The sequence below is a fragment of the Dipodomys spectabilis genome, unplaced genomic scaffold (assembly GCF_019054845.1).
Source record: "Dipodomys spectabilis isolate Male_0828 unplaced genomic scaffold, ASM1905484v1 ptg000141l, whole genome shotgun sequence".
In the NCBI taxonomy this organism is placed as follows: Eukaryota; Metazoa; Chordata; class Mammalia; order Rodentia; family Heteromyidae; genus Dipodomys; species Dipodomys spectabilis.
Genome location: NW_024870818.1, coordinates 10,422,809 through 10,443,391, shown reverse-complemented (window position 1 = coordinate 10,443,391; position 20,583 = coordinate 10,422,809). Strand labels below are relative to the sequence as shown.

Sequence of the window (20,583 nt, the reverse complement as noted above, 5' to 3'; positions counted from 1 at the left end):
AGCCTTGAGCTGAAGAGCTGAGGGACAGCGCCCAGGCCCAGAGTTCAGGCCCCGTGACCGGACCCAAAAAAAAAGAACATTGCTATCCAATTCCATAACAAAGATAGTTGGTACTTCCATCTTTCAGAGTCTGATGCTCCTGAAAAAAGTGATGTGTGTTATTCTGATCAAATGATTTCCTCCCTCCCCCACAACCCAGAGGTACCCATAGTGTGCTCATTAAGCATAAAGCAGGGCAAAGAAGGGCATTTTGTAATTTACCTGGGTGTGTATTCACAAAAGGGAATATGTCAGGCATAATATAAACAAAATCTGTAAGCAATCTGTTCATGCTTTGCTTCTGAAAGAATAATTTAGCACCATCAGCTTTATATACAAATACAAGGGGAAAAAATATTCCGTGCAATAATTGTGGCCCAAAGAAACTGTGTTTATTGTATGTGAACCTGTCAGGGACACTCTCAGGCTAGATATGCAGCCCAGGGTAAGGAAGGGCCAGCCAGAAAGCATGACCTGCTTTACACTGCCCTGTCTCCCTTCTTTCCCACAGGGACACATGGAAGGAGAAGTATGGGGTCTGGCGGCTCACCCTCTCCTGCCCATCTGTGCAACCGTAAGTGACGATAAGACCCTGCGCATCTGGGAACTATCTTCCCAGCACCGTATGCTGGCAGTACGGAAGCTCAAAAAAGGTACACCTCACACCTGTGAAGGTATTTACAAACAACCATATGTGTTGGAGTCATTCATTCATTCAACTGAAAGGATCTGTGAGGCTCCCCCCAAAATATGCTTGGTCATGGGAACTCAGAGCACCCTGTGCAGTTAAAACTAATCAGGTGTAGAGTTTTCTGGAAGGTGCCTTACCCAGTGGTTTTCTGGCTCTGTTCTGCACCCAGCATTATTGTTCATTTCAATTTCCTTGTACTGCACAGACATTTGCCACCTGGGGGCAATATGTCCCTCTTCTTCTCATCACCAGTGATGAGACTCAGCAGCTTGTAAAGAATGCTCTTCAGCTTTATCACAAAGCCTCCACTACTTACTACTAAAAACTCAAATGATTAGTATCATAAAATGAATAACTATATATTGAGCATCTATGTGCACTTAGGAGGGACACCAGGAGCTACAAATCCCGCAAACACTTACTGTGTAGCTTCTCTGTCTGTATCAGGCATTGGGAATCTGAAGATGGACAGGTCTCACATCTTGTGTGAGAGCTGGACAGGATTTGAACAGAGTACAAGCAACAGATACCCATTCAAACTGGGTAATTTGAGAAGAATCTAAACATGGAACTCTGTGCAGGGGTGGGTAGGGTACAAGGAAAGGAGTGGGATAGTGCAGCACCGTTCAGCTAGCGGCAGCGGACTGCATGACCAGCCCCAGGCCTGAAGGGATAAGAGGTGGGAGCCATTAACAGAGCTTCGAAAGAGAGGGCTGGATGAGATGGCCATTAGGTAATAGACCCCCGAAGCCAGTCTGTCCGCCTCCTGCCATGCTCCTGGAAACCAGGCAGAGGAGCCCCCAGTACTGCTCCAGGCCAGCTTCAGGCAGAAAGCTGCTGAAGGAGGGGAAGAATAAAGGATGCAAGAATGTAAACTGAGGCTGTCCCATACAGACCAGGTGCCATGGAGGCTCCTAGCAGACCTGCTGCCTACCAGGGGGCTACATAAGAGCTGAGGCAGAATGGGTCTGCTCAACTTCCTAAGGTTGGCAGGTGGCCCTGAGGTATTTGCATCGGTTTATAAGCAGAGAGATAAGAGATGGATCCTAGAAGAATCTAGAATAAGAACAGGTGTCAATAATAGCAACAACAGTGGGCCAGTGTCTGTACTGTACTCCACCTGCAGGCAGAAACCCAGTGAAGGTGGCCATTGTTATATTATTTGAGGATTAGGAAAGTAAGGCACAGTGTACTTAAGTAGTACAGGGTACTCAAAGTCACACAGCTAGTAATTAGTGGGACTGAATTCAAACTCAGGCAAGGTGGTCCTGGAGAACGTACCTTGTTGCCACTGCGTGTCACCATCACCCTGCCTCTAGGTGGCTCTGTGCCCTACATCCCAGCGCTTTGGTAACTGGAGGAACCCACGTTAGCAATCTAGACCTGAGTCCTCAACCATGCCTGGACCACTAAGACTGACTCATTTGGGCCACTGCTTTATCTTGGGGAAATGGGGCCTGGTCCTCACTGTGGAAGACGCCAGTGTCAGACAATGGACTTTATCCCCTGGGTTAAACTTTAGTTCTAAAAGAACAACTGTTGACATATTTTAGATAAGATGACAGGTCAGCTCAGTTTACCCTTGTTATCCTGGTGAAATTATTAACAGAAGCCCAATCTGTATAGGAAATCATGGTTCTACTCCTGATGATTTCCTGCCCTAGCCACAGCTGTGACTGACACACAGGAGGCAGATGAGTGCTGAGCAGATGATGGAATGAGTACCATTTAGACGAGCAATTTGGAGTTATTGGTGTGAGCACAGCATGTGGCATGCCATGGACAGCGCCCCCTATGGGAGCTCAGCTTCAGATGGCCTGGCACCAGTCAGCTGGTGCCAGGACTGTGTTAGCTAAAATCTTTTTTTTTTTTCTGGGTCCAGTCGTGGGGCCTGAACTCTGGGCCTGGGAACTGTCCCTCAGCTCTTCAGCTCAAGGCTAGCGCTCTACCACTTGAGCCACAGCACCGCTTCTGGCTTTTTTCTTTTTGCTTATGTGGTGCTGAGGAATCGAATCCAGGGCTTCATGCATGCAAGGCAAGCGCTCTACCACTGAGCCACCTTCCCAGCCCCATAAAATCTTTACAGAAGCATTAGTGGCTGTGAGGATGGCATTCTGTCATGGATTGTGATGATGGTTACACAATCTAAGAAAGATTTGATTATGTAACTTAATTAGGGGAATTGGATGACACATGAATTATATGTCAGTAAAGCTGTTAGGAGAAAAATGGTGTCAGAGGTGAAGATATTCTGAAGTAGGTTCCCTATTAAACATATCCCACCACATCCATGCCCCTCATTTTGAAACATCTCCCCATGACCTCCCCATGGACAGAAGACATTCTCTTGCACAACCGCTGTCTTAGCACCAGTCAGTTTCACAGTGAAATGTCATATTCCATTCTTCCTGTAATCAACAATACCCAGAACCTTCTACCTCTGCAACTGTGCATCATGATCCATGAAGCAGAAACAAGAGCGGCTGAAATTCAGGAAGCTTTCTAAATAAGTTTATATGTCAGGCATGATGCCTCAAATCAGTTTCTAGAGCCAAACCAGTGGTTAATACTTGTAATCCTGGCTACTCAGGAGGTTGGGATCTGAGAAGCACAGTTCAAAGCCAGCCCAGGAAGTAAAGTCTGTGAGACTCTTATCTCCAATGAATTAACAAAAAGCTGGAAGTGGAGGTGTGGCTCAAGTGGTAGAATGCCAAGCTTGAGCAGAAAATGCTAAGGGGCGGTACTTAGACCCTGTGTTCAGGCCTCAGTATGGGTACACACACACACACACACACACACACACACACACACGTGTGTGCGTGCAAATGAGTTTCTAGAGATGTGACTACAGAACTTCATCTTTAAATAATCCTTTTTCCTTAGCTCAGTAGAGGAGATATAAATCCTGCAGTCCTATGTCCTGGCTACCCCACTTGTCTTTAGAAAACTCAAGGAATTCAAATAGTAAGAATTGAATGGAAAAACCTTTTGAAAATTGAAAAAAGATATTTGTGACATTATGGAGATTGTCTTGGATCTGAGGGGAAGCAATGTTTTAAATTAGGGAATTTAGTTCTCACACATGAGTGATGAAGATCCAGCGCACCTGTTCCTTGGTGACGCACCTGTGCAGTTCCTCCATGTTTCCATTCGGTTTGAGAGACGGTGAGGTCTGTGTGGTGAGTGTTCACTGTGGATTCTTTGGCAGGTGGGAGATGCTGCGCCTTCTCCCCAGATGGGAAAGCCTTAGCAGTTGGCTTGAATGATGGGAGCTTCCTGGTGGTGAATGCTGACACTGTGGAAGACATGGTCTCCTTCCATCACAGACGAGAAATGATTTCAGATATTAAATTTTCAAAAGGTGAGGATGGCAGCAGATACTTTGAAAAGTTTCAACCTTGGAACAAAAAGAATTACAAAACTAGACTATGATAACTGTTTCTTTTACCTTTTCCCCTGATTTAAAATACCAAGGTTCTGAAAGTAAATTCCCATACTGAATGTGTTGGTGTTGACTGCATGTCTGTCTTTGTAGATACAGGAAAATACCTTGCTGTGGCATCCCATGACAACTTTGTGGACATTTATAATGTGCTTACAAGCAAGAGGGTTGGCATCTGTAAAGGAGCGTCTAGCTACATCACACATATTGACTGGGACTCTCGAGGTGAGGCATGTTGTGGCCTATAAGGTATAACTTCTGTTTAGGTTTATTATTACTTTGTTGTTGTTTTGTTTTGTTTTTTGCCAGTCTTGGGGCTTGAACTCAGGGCCTGGACACTGTCCCTGAGCTTCTTTTGCTCAAGGCTAGCATCCTACCACTTGAGCCACAGCGCCACTTCTGCCTATTTCTGTTTATGTGAGACTGAGGAATCAATCCCAGGGCTTCATGCACACTAGGCAAGCACTCTACCACTAAGCCACATTCCCAGCCATTAGGTTTATTTTTAAGTCAATGTCTGTTCATGTATTGTTTCTAAAGAGAATGACCCTTGAGTTTCAAAGGACAAGGGAGATACAATAGCTGCAACTTTACAGCCCAGAAGTAGCTTGTGTTATCTCAAATACTCTCCCATGTATGTGTGTGTATGCGTGCATGCGTGTGTGTGTGTGTGTGTGTGTGTGTGTGTGTGTGTGTATGTGTGTGTGTCTTGCAGCTTGAACTCAGGGCCTAGGTGCTATTCTTGAACTTTTCCACTCAAAGTTAGCATTCTACCACTTGAGCCACACCTCCACCTCCAGCTTTTTGGTGGTTAATTGGAGCCAAGAATCTCATGGACTTTGCGGCTTCAGCTGGCTTTGAACCATGTTCCTCAGCTCCTCAGTCTCTTGAGGAGCTAGGACTACAAGCATGAACCACTGGCACCCCAGCTTCATCTTTTAAAAATTATCGTTACTCTTCACTAATAATTCAAGCCACTGAGTTTGCAGAGCATTGAAGATGCATGGTGCCTTCTGTCACCATGCAAATTTACCCTTGGTTCTGGTCTCTTTTTCCTTTCTGCTTCCCAAAACTTCCCCTCTTAGAGGATAGTCTGGAAGTCTCCAGCAACTTTCATCTGTCAGTGGAGACAGAAAGCCATGTTTAGATTGCTGACCTAACTTTGCTTTTCTAAACTTGCAGCCTGGCCTTGCTCATTTCCCATAATACCATGAAGACTTGTCGACTTATTTAATATATCTATCTTCTACCGTTTATAAAGTCAGAAGCCAGAAAATGTGGAGAATCTGGACATGAAACATGGCTCCTACTCTTGAGAAGTTCTAATTTACTGCATGAGGCATGTGCCTGTTGAAATAATACAGGAGCACAGCACTGGGTGGGGCATGGGAGTGAGAAGTGGTGAGTCATAGAGGAAGTGGGAGGCGGGGCCAAGACAGCCTTGGTGTGCAGGGGAAGTGCCATAGGCTGGCTCACTTCGAGATCCTATCCCAGACACTTTGCTGATGGTTAGAGGCTGGTACAGGCATTAGGAATGGGTAGACTGCAGCTTTTTAGTGTGCTGTGAGGAGAGAGGTCCTAAGGCAAACCCTGGGGCCTCCATACCAGGTGACCTTGGGAATAACCAGAAACTCACCAGTTAAGGGAGTCAAGGAAGAGAATTCCAGGCAAAGGGGAACATGGTATACCAAACTATGTAGTTGGGAAGACCAGAGAATGGTTAAGACATGAGTAATACTGAGTGGCCAGCGAGGTGAAGAGAGGGGCGAGAATGTGGAAAGGCAGACAACGGGGACTCTGACATCATGAACTTTATTCTGGAGGCACTGGGTGACTCAAATGATTCTGAATGGAGTATTCAGTATTCCCCGCCCTCTTGGGGAGAGGAAGTGAACTAGGAGTTGGAAAGCAGCTAATACAAATAGTGAAAGAGGTGATGAGGGTCTTAGCCAAGAAATGCTTACTGCAAAGACACCAGAATGCTTCATTTCACATATTTCAGCTCAGGGTGTGTTGAGGAACACCTAAAATCTCTACCACTTGGAAGGCAGAGGTAGGAGGATTTTAAGTTGAAGTCAATCAAGGCAAAGTTAATGAGATTTTGCCTCAAAAACAACATAAAGGGGAATGGGTTTGGGTATAGCTAAAGTGATAGAGCACATACCTAGCAAGGCCTTGGGTTCAGTCCTCAGTAGAGGAAGGAGGAGGAGGAAGAAGAGGAGGAAGGGGAGGAAGAGGGGGAGGAAGAACAGGAGGGAGAGGAGGACAAGGAAAAGGAGAGAGGAGGAGGAAAGGAGAGGATTGAAACTACTTTGTCCAACTACTTAAAGGTAATAAGAAAACAACAGAAAATAAAAAAGAGAAATGGGGGGGAAGTGGGGAGGGGACAGGAGGGGAAGGGAGGGATGAGGAGCGAAGACAGGAGGGGTTAGTTATAGACTGGGCCTGTTGATCCTCTGCCAGGCAGGTTTGTGGTTGTGGCTAGATGTGCTGCACTGGAATTTGGACTTTTCTTCAGCTTTACAACCTGCAGGGGCTTTATAGAGTGTGTTACAAGAGGAGGGAAACATTGGGTCCACTCCAAGAGGCCCAAGTCCTGACAAGGACAGAGGGAGATCAGAAACGTCCCTCTTGCTTTCATGTCAGGGCTGTGCTAACCACACAGTGTCCAGGGCACAGGCTGGCACTTACAATCAGGGAGGACATCGGTTACTTGAGAATCGTCTAGGAACTGCAGAGACCAAGTGCATATACCAAGAAGTGTTTGCTTCTCAGTCCTCTTCCTTAAGATTCTCTACTTTAGGGGCTGGGAAGGTGGCTCAGCGGTAGTACTTGCCTTGCAAATGAATGAGGTCCTGGGTTAAATTCCTCAACACCACAGAAGCAGAAAAAGCCAGAAGTGGTGCTGTGGCTCAAGTGGTAGAGCGTTAGCCTTAAGCTGAAGAGCTGAGGGACAGCACCCAGGCCCAGAGTTCAAGCCCCACAACGGACACACACACACAAAAAGATTCTCTACTTTGTCATTGCATGGGGGCGAGGTGGCGGAAGGAGGGAAAGCAACAATCATTTCCCTATTTTCTTTCTAGATAGAGTAAGAAATATACCTCCCCCTTCCCTTGCAAACCACCATTCTACTTCATTTTGAGTTGACCACTCTAGGAACCTCACCTAAGTGGAATCACTTTCTCACCAGCTAATTTAGCATAATATTTTCAAGTTCATGCTATAGCATGTGTCAGAATTTCCTTTGAGGGTGGGGTGTGAGGTGAAGAATTGTCCATTGTGTGTGTGTGTGTGTATATATATATATATACATATATATATATATTCTACATTTTGCTTATATAATTTTCTATTGGTGTAAATCTAGGTTGTGTCCACATTTCAGCTATTTTGAATAATGCTGCTGTGAATTCAAATGCACAAATACCTTTTTAAGATCCTGTTCTCATTTCTTTGGGGTACATACCCCAAGATGGAGTTTCTGTACCCAAGGGTACTTAAGCTTGTAATTTTTTGAGAATCTACTGTTTTCCATAGCAGTTGTACCATCTTACATTCTCACAGTACAAAAGGTTCAGATTTCTCCACATCCTTGTTAAAGTGTTCTTGTGTGTTTGTGTTGCATGTGTACATGCATGCACGCGTGCACACACACACATACACATGCACACATGCATAAGCCTAGGGCTTAAACTCAGGGCCTGGGCATTGTCCCTGAGCTGTTTGTTTGTTTTTGTCGGTCATGGAGCTTGAACACTGGGCCTGGATGCTGTCCCTCAGCTCTTCACCTCAAGGCAAGCACTCTACCATTTGAGCCACAATGCCACTTCTGGTTTTCTGGTGGTTTATTGGAGAAAAGTCTCACGGACTTTCCTGCCTGGGCTAGCCAGGCAGGAACCGAAATCCTCAGATCTCAGCTTCCTAGTAGCTAGGATTACAGGTGTGAACCACAAGGCTACTGTCTATTACTTGAGCCACAGCTCTACTTCCAGCTTTGTGTGTGTGTATGTGATTAACTGGAGATAAGAGTCTCACCAACATCCCCACCCAGGGTGGCTTTGAACCTCAATCATCAGAACACAACCTCCTGAGTAGCTAGAATTATAGGCATGAGCTGCCAGCAACAGTTCAAACTGTTCTTTTTGTGTTGATAGGGGCCATTCTAATAATTATAAGGAAGTATCTCATTGTGACTCCTTTGCATTTGGAGGGTTAGTTTGCATTTGGTTGTCTTGATTATGCCAAGTTATAGTCCCTGTGTCAGGTGCACCCTGAGTCCAGGGTGGAAAGCAGCAGACCTTGGCTAGGATCCTCTGCTTCCCACTGCTGTGGGAAGGCTGGAGTGAAGGTCTGTTCAGGGCCTCAGCACTGACCCTTGGTGAGGAGAGGCACACCAGCCTCCTGCAGCTCAGAGGAAGAGGAGGAGAAAGCTGAGGTCTTTGAAAAAACCTCCACTCTTGTCCCAAGAGCCACTTCAATGGAGGGAGGGTGTGAAGCCTACATCTTGAGAGTAAAATAGAGATCTTCCAGTACTGGGGGTGGATTGTACCATGTGGAGAATGAGAGCAGGTGTGCCCAGGCACTGTGCTTGACTGCAGTGTCATGAGCCACGTGTCATCCTGACCACCCAGGTCCCAGGAGGCCTGAGTGTGCCAGGCTGTGACAAGACCAGCCTCGCCTTGCACATTAAGGATCTTCAGGCTCTGGCTGGGGTGCAGAGCAGAATCTAGAAGCAGGGTCTGTTTTCCTCCTCGGATCCTGTCAGAAACAGTGAGAGCCTTTGCCAGAGCCAGCTGGCTCGTCACGGGTGGGGATGGCGCAGCCGCAGCCCATCCTCAGCAGCCTTGGTGCCCATGGCAACGGCAGGGCCCAGGAAAACCCAAAAGCACATCCCGCTTTTGCGGGAACCTTGGCTACTCCACATGAAAGCTCCTGCGAATGGCAGAGAAAGGAAAAACACATGGAGAGAGACATGTACAGAAGGATGACTTCTAGATGCTGGAAGATCATTTCTAGAAATATCAGGACCGGAAGATCTTTTACCTATGAACACTTGGATCCATCTCAGGACACTTCATTCACATTTCTATTGCAGATGCCTTGATAAGTATAATCAGTGGTAGATGAATTACAGGATTATTCTAACTGGTACATTATGCAGTAATTGGAACAATGTATGAGGCTCACTTTGTGGAATAACAACTTCTGTGTGGTTGAAAGATATGAGACAATCCCTTTTCTCTCTGTTCTCAGAAGTTTGCACACATGCACAGACCAGAGAGAGAGACAGACAGACAGACAGACAGACAGACAGACAGACAGACAGAGCACAAGAAAGCAGCAGGCAGCAGGAAAAAATAACAGTGACCTAAATATTTTCTCTTCACTTAAAAAAAGACAGTATAATAACAGTAGTAAAGAAAATTTCAGGGGGAAAAAGAACCATACCCATAATTATTCCTTTCTAGCACAAGAATAATTTGTTGGATATTTTTGAAATTTATATCTTAGGTTACAAGCCACAGACCTTCTCCCACCCTTCAAACTAGCTTATATTTTAAAATAATAATGAAAAACTGGATTTATTGGAAAGATCTAGGCTGTCTGGTAGAATACAGGAGTTGGAACCAGCTTTTGGAATGGATTGGAAAACACCCTGAGCCAGGTCTCGTGACTGCCTTTGGGCACTGTTTGAACAAATGAGTTTTCCCTAATTCATTTGCAGTGGTTCAGTTTTAGCAATCCCCAAATGTCACCCTTAGTCACAAAGTCCACATGTGACCCCAGCCAGGCACACATTGACTCAGCCTTCCTGCCTCCAGCTTCCCAGGAAGGAGAAAGCCCAGTTGGAGCCTAGGCCTTCCTAGGTCAGCATCTGCCTCCACAGGGAAACAAACCCTCTGTAGGGTCAGGTAACAGGCAAGGGGCACAGGCCACACTCTGTTGCATTTCTGGTGCTTGTGTCTGTGCTGATTCTCTTTCTGTAGACAGAAAGCATCTCACTGAGCCTGTGTGTGTGTGTGTGTGTGTGTGTGTGTGTGTGTGTGTGTGTGTGTGTGTGTGTGTGTGTGTACTCAGGCCTTGTATTGCTAGGTAGGCTCTAGGATTTGTCATGTCTCCAGCCCTCCGCTCCTTTTATAGTGTCTCATACTTTTTGCCTAGGGCTAGCCTCCGATCATAATCTTAGGTTTGTGTTTCCTGCTGAGCTGGGATTATGATTATGAAGTATTACACCAATTTGTGTTTGTTGAGATGTGAGTCTCTCTAGTTTTTTTCCCAGACTGCTCTTGAACCATATTCTTCCTGATTTTTACTTCTCAAGTGGATGGGATTTCAAGTACAAGCCATAGACCTGGCCCTTATTTGTAATTAACTTTTTTTTTGTTAGTCCTGGGGCTTGAAATCGGGGCCTGAGCACTGTCTCTGAGCTTCTTTTTGCTCAAGGCTAACTCTACCACTTGTGCCACAGTGCCACTTCCAGCTTTTTCTGCATATGTGGTACTAAGGAATCGAACTCAGGGCTTCATGCATGCTAAGCAAGCACTCTACCACTAAGCCAGATTCCCAGCCCAGCTTTTTAAGATCCTAAAAATATTGATATATTTACTACACTAGAAAAAATATTGACTACCCATTTTCTTCTAATGCTAAATAATAAAAATGCAAAGATAATTTAAGATTCCTTTTACATATATATATATATATATATATATTGCTACAACATCAGCAAAGCATATCCATTTCAATAGACACAATTTCACATTTTTTTTCTCCTCAGGATCAAGGCAGCCTCCTCCCAGTCATGTAATAATTTACCAAATTAGAAATGATTAGGATTGTCAGTAAAGCAGTGAGAGAACCTTTTTTCAGTTCATCACTTAAAAGTATTCCTGTTTCTTTAAGGTCAGCTAGATTCTAGAGCTGGTGGTCCTACTTGAATATTAATATTATATAAGTAAATAAAAGTTATTTAGCTATATTTTTCTAAGAAGTACATTACTAGATTACTATATAATACATAGTAATAAAAGGGAAAAGAAGGAAATGTTATTTTATGCACATATATGTGTATATACATACATTGACTTGTTTATAGATGAAATATTTTGGTGTCTGAGATTTGCTTTAAAAATCTCAGACTGCAGCTGTCTGTGGAAGGGAGTTCATGAGTTCTTAACTTTGAAGCTGGATGCAAGAACACAGAGATTCCTAGTGCTATCTCATGTGCACATCTGCTTGATTTTCCATAATTACAATTCTGAAAAATTAAATACTGTGTGTGTCTTGAGTCATTACAATTTTTAAGACACAAAGGATAGTTGTCATTGTTGGAAGAAAATTAGAAGACTTACTATTTTCTAACAATCAACATGAATCTAAGATCATAGTTTTATATCAGATTGAAAGACTTTATTTTCTCAATATTTAGTTTGAGGAAAGTCTATATTTCTTTACCAATTTTTAAGTAAGGCACATGAGAAAGGCATGAGGAGTTGCTGTTTACTTAATATGTTCATTCTGTTTCTAGCCAATTTAAGATTTAGATCGAAAAGGCAACATTAACCAAAACTCATTGTCATAAACAATTGAGTGGCAACTCCTTTGTACAACTGCTAAAAGATAGTTTTAAAAACTAGACCTAAGTAAATGCAATGCTCACAAGAAAGACCTTCTAAGTCTGTACTTCTTTCCAGAGTGGGTTGTTTGTACTTCATCTGTATTGTAAAAGACAACAGGAGTGGGGGAGGGGGAAGGAGTAAAAAAAATTTTGTCAGGCTTTGGAAAATCATAACTGTTTTCAACACAACAGAGTAAAACATATCAAGCTTGATCATCTGTTATTTGAAGGATGTTCAAGGTTAAATTCCGAAAATCATAGCTTTGGGGTTTATATCACACCAGCTAATTGTTTTCACATATCTTTCTAAGTAATTTAGCATATATTATTCAAGTTATGAGACTGTGATTCAAATGAAGCAAATCAAAGTCATGTGATTTAAATGAATAGAAGTAGTAACAGTCATTCTTATGTTATAATAAAGAAATAATGTACAGTTTTAATTGTCTTCACCTTCTTTGTATCCTAACAGGAAAATTATTACAAGTTAATTCAGGTGCCAAAGAACAACTATTTTTTGAAGCTCCAAGAGGCAAAAGACATATTATAAGACCATCAGAGGTAACAGTCAGATACAAAGCTTTTAAAAATTGTTATGTAAAGGTTAAAGTATGTACTTTAATAAATCTATCAATCTTAGTTATTAATGCAGATCACTTGTAGTTTGCTTTTAGGCTTGATCATTTATTAAATCTGAATCACTGCTTGATCTATTTTCCTAATTTCTGAGGAGATGGATTTCTCTGGACATAGAAAAGTATAGCTGACTTTCTACTTAACTTCTCTAGCCTGAAGACTATGAAGAAGCTAATGTTTTAGATGCTACATTTTACTTTGTATATGAAGCTGGGCGCCAGGGGCTCATGCCTATAATCCTAACTACTCAGAAGGTTGAGATCTGAGGATCACAGTTCAAAGCTAGCCCGGGCAAGAAAGTCCGTGAAACTCTTATCTCCAATAAACCACCAGAAAACCAGAAGTGGTGCTGTAGCTCAAGTGGTAGAGTGCTAATCTTGAGCTGAAGAGCTGAGGGACGGTGCTCAGGCCCAGGGTTCAAGCCCCATGACCAACCAAAAATAAAAGAGAGAGAGAGAGAGAGAGTTTTATGGACTGGCTTCAAATGACAATTCTCAGATCTCATCCTCCTGAATAGCTAAAATTACAAGTGTGAGCCACTGGTGCCAGCTGAGAAAGTACTCTCCAAAATGAAAACTAACCACAGTCTGACAATTCCAATGGAGACCAGACTGTTGTCTTCTTTTCCTTGTATCTTTAGCTGCATAAATAATCTTTTAATTGTTGGACTGAAACCTATATGAAAATTTAAATCCACAAACTAATGCCTTCCTGGAAGCTGGGTTTTTCTGTGGATTAGAACAGAGACCTTAGGGTGCCTGGCACTGTTAACAAAGGCTAAGTGAGTGTGTGACATAGTTACAAATTTGTCTTACTCCATATGCAAAGGAACAAAAGACCCTGGAGTACTCTGTTTCCATTTGAGTTTCAGAGTTCTTAACAAGAAGGTCTGACCCTTTGAGTTTTACAAATTACAAGGGTCATTCTTTTTTGGGGGTGGGGGGGCAGTGTCTGGCCATGGGGCCTGAATTCTGGGCCTGGGCACTGTCCCTCAGCTCTTCAGCTCAAGGCTAGCGCTCTACCACTTGAGCCACAGTGCCTCTTCTGGCTTTTTTTCTTCTTTCTTTTTCTTTTCTTTTTTTTTTTTTTTGCTTATGTGGTGCTGAGGAATCGAACCCAGGGCCTCAGGCATGCAAGGCAAGTGGCTCTACCACTGAGCCACCTTCCCAGCCCACAGGGGTCATTCTTAATATCCCATTTTGAGTGCAATTTCTGTAGTTTCAAACAAATTTGCACATTTGCTTCCTTTGGTAAGCACAGGTCCTCATCTGCCCAAGGGTGTTCTGATGAGTCATCTTCAGAGTGAGCAACAGTGCTCACTCCCCCCTGCCCATCATCACTGGAGGCCAGCATCACTGGATGGTTGGAGATGGACAGGGAGGCTGTCAGAAATGGAACCTGGAGCTTGAGAGAGTCAAAAGCTGAAAAGCCTGTTTCCAGAATTACCAGGGATAGGTGCCTGCTCCTCTCTCTGTGAAAGATGGTGCAGGATATGATGGGAGGTTGGAGGACTCCATTTCTGCCTCCAGAAATGGAAGCTATTGCCAGAGGAGCCACCGTGAGTCACTTCACTCTGGGACTCTGCCTAAGACCTTAATTCACTGAACTAGCCACCAGTCATTCCAAATCTACATATCTTCAAAAGAAACAGTTTATTAAATAAGAGCAAATTTGAGTGATTACAAAGTAGGCATAGTACAGCACCTGACATATGGTGATGCCAAATTGTAGCTATATCCTTATCCTATAATTTCTCTTCTAAACAGTAAGGAGCACTGGGAATCAGCAGCACTGGGGCCAGCTGCAATAGTAAAATGCAGAGCAGTTCCAAGCCAAAGGACAAGTCTGGGCTTTAATCTTAGAAACAATTCTCTAGTGATTCTTTTTTAAAATATTCTTTTCAGACAATTCTTTAAACTGCTTTGCTGATCTCAAATAAAAGTAAATGAGTGAGTAACAGCAGCTTACATCTGTAATCCTAGCAGTTCAGGAGGCTGAGATCTGAGTATTGAAGGCAATCTGGCCAGAAAAATCCATGAGACTCTTATCTCCAATTAACTACTAAAGAGCCAGAAGTGGATTGTGGTTCAGGTGGTAAAACACCATCCTTCCATGAAAAAGCTAAGGGATGGGGCACGTGCACACACACACACACACACACACACAGAATAAATGAGTGAATTGAAATCCCTTTGTACAACTGCTTAAAGGTAATAATAATAAAAACAAAAAGTAAATGAAATAAAATCGCTAGGAAAGCCTAATACATATATAGGGCTGCTGTTATTGTGAAAAGAAAAAAAAAGAATTAGCACAATTTTCTCAGAATATAATCTATACAAATTGCATATCTTCTAGCTATGAATTTCAGGCACACAGTTTTTAAAAATAAAATATATGCTCTTGGCAACACAATGTAAATAGCTCTTCCCATTTTTTTTCATATTTTTTATTGTCCTTAAGAAGTTGTACAAACTGGGCTGGGAAGGTGGCTCAGTGGTAGAGCACTTGCCTTGCATGCCTGAGGCCCTGGGTTCAATTCCTCAGCACCACATAAGCAAAAGAAGAAAAAAGCCGGAAATAGCACTGTGGCTCAAGTGGTAGAGTGCTAGCCTTGAGCTGAAGAGCTGAGGGACAGTGCTCAGGCCCAGAGTTTAGGCCCCAAGACCGGACCCAAAAAAAATAAATAAATAAAAAAGTTGTACAAAGGAAAAATGGACCCTAGCCTATCACCATGCACTAACATCAACTCAAAATGGATTAAAGACCTTAACATCAAACCTGAATCTCTGAAACTACTGCAGGACAGAATAGGAGAGACACTTGAACTTATAGGCACAGGCAGGAACTTCCTGAACAGAGTCTCAGGGTCACAACAAATTGGAGAGACTCAACACATGGGATTACCTTAAAATAAAAGTTTCTGCACAGACAAATAGCAACCAAACTAAAAAGACAGCCAACTAATCGGGAAAAAATATTTACTAGCAAAATATCAGACACGGGTCTAATATCCATTATATACAGGGAACTCAAGAATTTAACCCCTCACAAATCTAACAAACCAATCATGAAATGGGCAAGGGAACTAAAGAGAGACTTCTCAGAAAAGAGATAAAAATGGCAAAGAAACACATGAGGAAATGTTCATCATCTCTGGCTGTAAAAGAAATGCAAATAAAAACAACCCTGAGATACCACCTTACCCCAGTCAGAATGGTTCACATCCTAAAGTCAGCCAATGACAAATGCTGGAGGGGATACAGAGAAAGAGGAATCCTATTACACTGCTGGTGGGAATGATACTAATAGAACCACTTTGGAAAACAGTCTGGAGGTACCTCAGAAAGCTAAATATAGACCTCCTCTATGACCCAGTCATACCACTTCTAGGCATCTACCCTGAGCAACAGGAACCAGTATACAAAGACACATGCACCTCCAGGTTTATTGCAGCACTGCTCACAATAGCTAAGATTTGGAAACAACCCAGAAGCCACACTACTGATGAGTGAATCCAAAAATTGTGGTACCTATATACAATGGAATATTATGCCACCATTAGAAAGGACAAAATAATGACATTTGCAGGGAAATGGATGGAACTAGAACAGATTATTTTGAGCAAAGTAAACTAAGAACAAAGAGACAAATGGCACATGGTCTCCCTGATATGTGGATGCTAAAGACAAAATACAAGATATTGCAAAGTAACAGGACTCAAGAGACAAAGGACAGCCACTCATTTTGTCATATCATTGCTAAATGACTCCATATCTAGACCATATATGTGGTAGATACATAGATGCAACAGAGGGAAGCCAGGAGGAACAGCCCACACTAAGCAAAAGGAAAGAAATGTAAACATCACCTTATGTGGAAAAAATAACTTATAATGTCAAAGCTCATAGAATTCACAAACTGTATAGACCATGATAATGACAATGTGCCTTTATGAAGGTTAAAATGTGTTTGTGACTCTAAGTATCACTATTCCAAAATACTATGAAATTTGTGTAATCACCTAATCTCAATTAAAGAAAAAAGTGAGACGGGATGGTTTAAGAGAGATGGTAACAATGGTGTCAGACACTTTGTATTCATATACTGTTTTGTAGAATGGGAACTTCTTTGTACAGCTACTTAAAGATAATTTAAAAATCTTAAAAAATAAAATAAAAAAAGAAGTTGTACAAAGGCGTTGCTTTAACAAAGCAGTTTATAAATACATTACATCTTTTTTTTTGCCAGTCGTGGGGCCTGAACTCTGGGTCTGGGCGCTGTCCCTCAGCATTTCAGCTCAAGGCTAGCACTCTACCACTTGCACCACACCACCACTTTCAGCTTTTTCTGCTTATGTGGTGCTGAGGAATTGAACCCAGGGCCTCATGCATGCGAGGCAAGCGCTCTACCACTGAGCCACCTTCCCAGCCCAATACATTGCATCTTGATCAGTGTCATCCCTTTCAACATTCTCACACATCCCTTCTTCACATTTTAAAAATAATCTCTCTACATTACATAGGATAATAAGCTAACTGCAGATCTGATTATATTTTCCTCCAAGGAAGCTACCATTAAAGAAAAATTATATCTTAGTACCGTGTAAGTTTTCAAAGCACTTTGAAAATGATTGTCTCATTGATCAACTAGGTTCAGTACTGCTCAGCCAGAAAAACTTCTCAGAATTTCTCAACCAGCAGTAGTTATGGTCTAAGCCCTTATAGTGATGTCTGTGGCCAAAGGTGTGGCTCTGGCATCCAATGGGTGAAGGCTGGGGGTGCTGCTGCACATCCTGCTATGCTGTCTGCCTACAACAGCTATCTGGCCTAGGGTATCAGTACTGGGGATTGAGAAACCCTGATATAGTTTATGGCTTATACAATGCTAAGAGTCTAGTTAAAAACGTTAAAAGCTTTACTGTTGTCAGATTTCCACAATTCCAAAATATGCCTTTGGATATTTGACTGTAGAGTTGGTTTTGAGTGTGCTACTTAGGGTGTGTACACCTCGGCACACAACACAGACTCCTGATGCTGCCAAGTCATCATTTACTACTCAGCCATGACTTGTTTTTCTTAAACACCATAGAGAGAAACTAGGCTGGGCGAAGCTACAATGTTCTTTTCCTTCTGTTGCAGATTGAGAAACTGGAGTGGGACACGTGGACCTGTGTCCTGGGGCCCACCTGTGAGGGCATCTGGCCAGCACACAGCGATGTGACCGACGTCAACGCGGCCAGCCTCACCAAAGACTGTTCCCTCTTAGCCACTGGAGATGACTTTGGTTTTGTTAAGCTTTTTTCATATCCTGTCAAGGTAATATTTCATGTTTATTATATATATTTTGCATCTTATTAATTCAGAATCTGTTGGAGCTAAGTAGATTTTTAAATCTTGAAGACAGTCACGTTATTTCCAGTGTCCCTTATGCTAAATAAAAACCAACTTGCTGTGATGTTTGAATGACTAATTTGAATGACATTCCCAGGACATAGAATTCCTCCTAGAAGAGCCCTTATTGGTCATCAAACCCAGTATCCCACGAAATGCACATTGTGAGTCATTTTACCGATATCTCAGACCTGTCTGACTCCAGTCTTTCTGACTAATACCAGCGGAATTTCAAGGAAGAGGAACTTATTACTTTGAAAAGCAGCTAAATTCTGTTCTTAATACCTCCGATGTTAAGGCATTTTTCTCTAAGCTGAAATGAATTCCTTTTTCTTCAGCCAAAGTTCTGCCTTATCATTCCATCCTTTTGTAAGGAGGAAGGTTAGCATGATTCTCCTTAATCTCTTCCTCTAGCCTGAGTACCACCAGTTCTTTCAGTCATATCTAGTTTCTATCTACCCTTTTCTTATGCCACACCCATTTTTATCAATTCCTTCTTTAACTGTCTCATCCAGAACTGAATTCAGTCCTGGCCCACCCACCAGTCTGGCCAGCTCACAGCACAGGAGGACTGTTAACTTCTTGGTTTTGATTTTATATTTGCATTAAGTAAAACTAAAGTGTATCAATTGAATTGAAATCATAGTCAAGCCACAGATTTCATTCTCAAACAAATTAAGTCATCATCCATCCTGTACTTACACTTTTGATCTTCTCCAATCTGAGAGTACAACTTTATATCTCTACCGGAAAGTTTTATCTTGTTTAACTTCATTATTCCAAGCTTCTTTTAAATATCTTTTCAGAATATTTAATCTCTTCTCCAACATTGTGCCATCTTTTCCTTTCACAATCGTGAGTTCTAAATTGTAGAAAGAAAAAGAAAACAGAAATGGAACCACCAAGTAGTAGCACCAAGATCCCACATTCAATCAGATATGCCATTTGTGAATCCACATGTTTAGTTACAATTCTTCCATTAGTAACAGATATTTAAAATCTGTCTGACTGTATAATCATGCGACCTAGACCAACAAGACATCAATAAAATACTTGGTAAGTATCTTGCTAAAAATCTAGTTTTATTGTGTGTTTGCTAACCCTAATCTTCTTTTAAATAAACCACCCATTAAAAAGGGGAGATTAGTTCACAGTGAACTCATTTTCCTGTTTGGTAATCACTGATTTTAAAGCAGTTATCAAACAAGCTTCATCCTAGAATTTCCCATGGATCGCATCAGCTCATGAATCAATGGTTGTCTGAGTCCACTAGTTTTCTCTTTCAGATACAAGAACATTTTTAGGTTCTTGCCACCTCTTGCCACCTCTCCTGATTTCTAGATTCTGCAGCTGTTCTTAAGTTTTGTGGTCACTTTTGATGGTCATGCAAATCAGCTGTTTTGCCCTGTTTTGGTTTGAAGAGAATTCTTTTTGACGGAGAAAATAAGTACATCTGCTTTCTGTTAAAATAAATCATCCAATCTAAGAGTGTTCCTAACTTTTCTCTATTATTCTTGTTAGTTTTTTTTACTTTACTCTTCTTGAATCTACATGAATACAAGACTTCATAGCCATTCATGGTAATTTGCTTCTCCATCTATTATTTGCACATTTAAAACCTGAAAACACAAGTTCCCTCTGAATCCCCTTGCATTTGAAGGCTTTTCTTCTTCCTTTGTTAATGCTTTGTCCCATCATTGTTATGAGTTTGGGGTTTGTTTTTTAGTTCTTGGGGTTTTTTTTTTGTCAGTCATGGGGCTTGAACTCTGGGCTTGGGCTCTGTCCCTGCACTCTTCTGCTCAAGGCGAGCGCTCTACCGCTTGAGCCACAGTACCACTTCCGGTTTTCTAGTGGTTTATTGGAGATAAGAGTCTCAGGGACTTTCCTGCTGAGACTGGCTTTGAACCATGATCCTCAGATCTCAGTCTCCTGCGTATCTATGATTACAGGTGTGAGCCACCGTCTCCCAGTTTGAGTATTGTTCTATGGTACATGTTTTATTATGTCCATTGTTGCTTTCACTGTGTGTCCTAAATTTCATTGCCACCTGGTGACCTTTGCCAATGATTCATTACTTCCCTTTCACTTATCAGACATTTTTACTTTATCAGTATTGGGTTTTAACTAACCATTCTCCTTGATAAGAAAAAAGAAAATGCACCTAGTTACATGAAGATAAGAAAGTAAAGATGCCTTGATTTTAGAAGACTAAAAGTTTGGCAGGTACCTCAGTAGCTGAAACCTCTATGATACTATGGTATCTTGCTCAGTACTAGAAATTCATCATCTACTTCCCCAGCCTGAACAGGTGGGTGGGACATCTGCAGCAGACATTTGAAGCTGTTCCTCAGACCAATAGAGTTCCATGGAGACGTTTCAGGGATAGGGAAAGGAGCATTAAGGTGCTACCCCTGCTTGAGTAAGTGTCAGTCTGTTTTGTATTTTATTCATTAAGCTCTTCTGTAAGATTTCTTCTCACATATCATCATAAAACCTTTTAGACATACAGATAAAATGGAATAGTAAATTCCTACAAATGCACAATTCAAAGTAAATTGGAGAATTAAGAAAAAATCTCAGTTTTATACTTCAGGAACTATAAAACAAACAAAAGAAGATTAAGACCATTAGCTGGAGAACTCATGCCTGTAATACTAGCTACTCAGGAGGCTGAGATCTAAGGATCGAAGTTCAAAACCAACCCAGGCAGAAAAATCCATGAGCTTCTTATCTCCATTAAGCCAGCAAAAAGCCAGAAGTA

The 20,583-nt window shown here is 42.1% G+C and overlaps 1 protein-coding gene across 1 annotated transcript in view; it reads left to right on the top strand.

Annotated features, from left to right (window-relative positions):
- Eml6 (EMAP like 6) overlaps window positions 1–20,583 on the top strand; it is a 244,991-nt gene that overhangs the window by 177,960 nt on the left and 46,448 nt on the right. Inside the window, exons 21-25 of the mRNA XM_042691135.1 lie at window positions 551–692; window positions 3,939–4,091; window positions 4,266–4,397; window positions 12,266–12,354; window positions 17,571–17,747. Coding sequence (XP_042547069.1) covers window positions 551–692; window positions 3,939–4,091; window positions 4,266–4,397; window positions 12,266–12,354; window positions 17,571–17,747 — 693 coding nt within the window. The remainder of the gene's footprint in view (window positions 1–550; window positions 693–3,938; window positions 4,092–4,265; window positions 4,398–12,265; window positions 12,355–17,570; window positions 17,748–20,583) is intronic.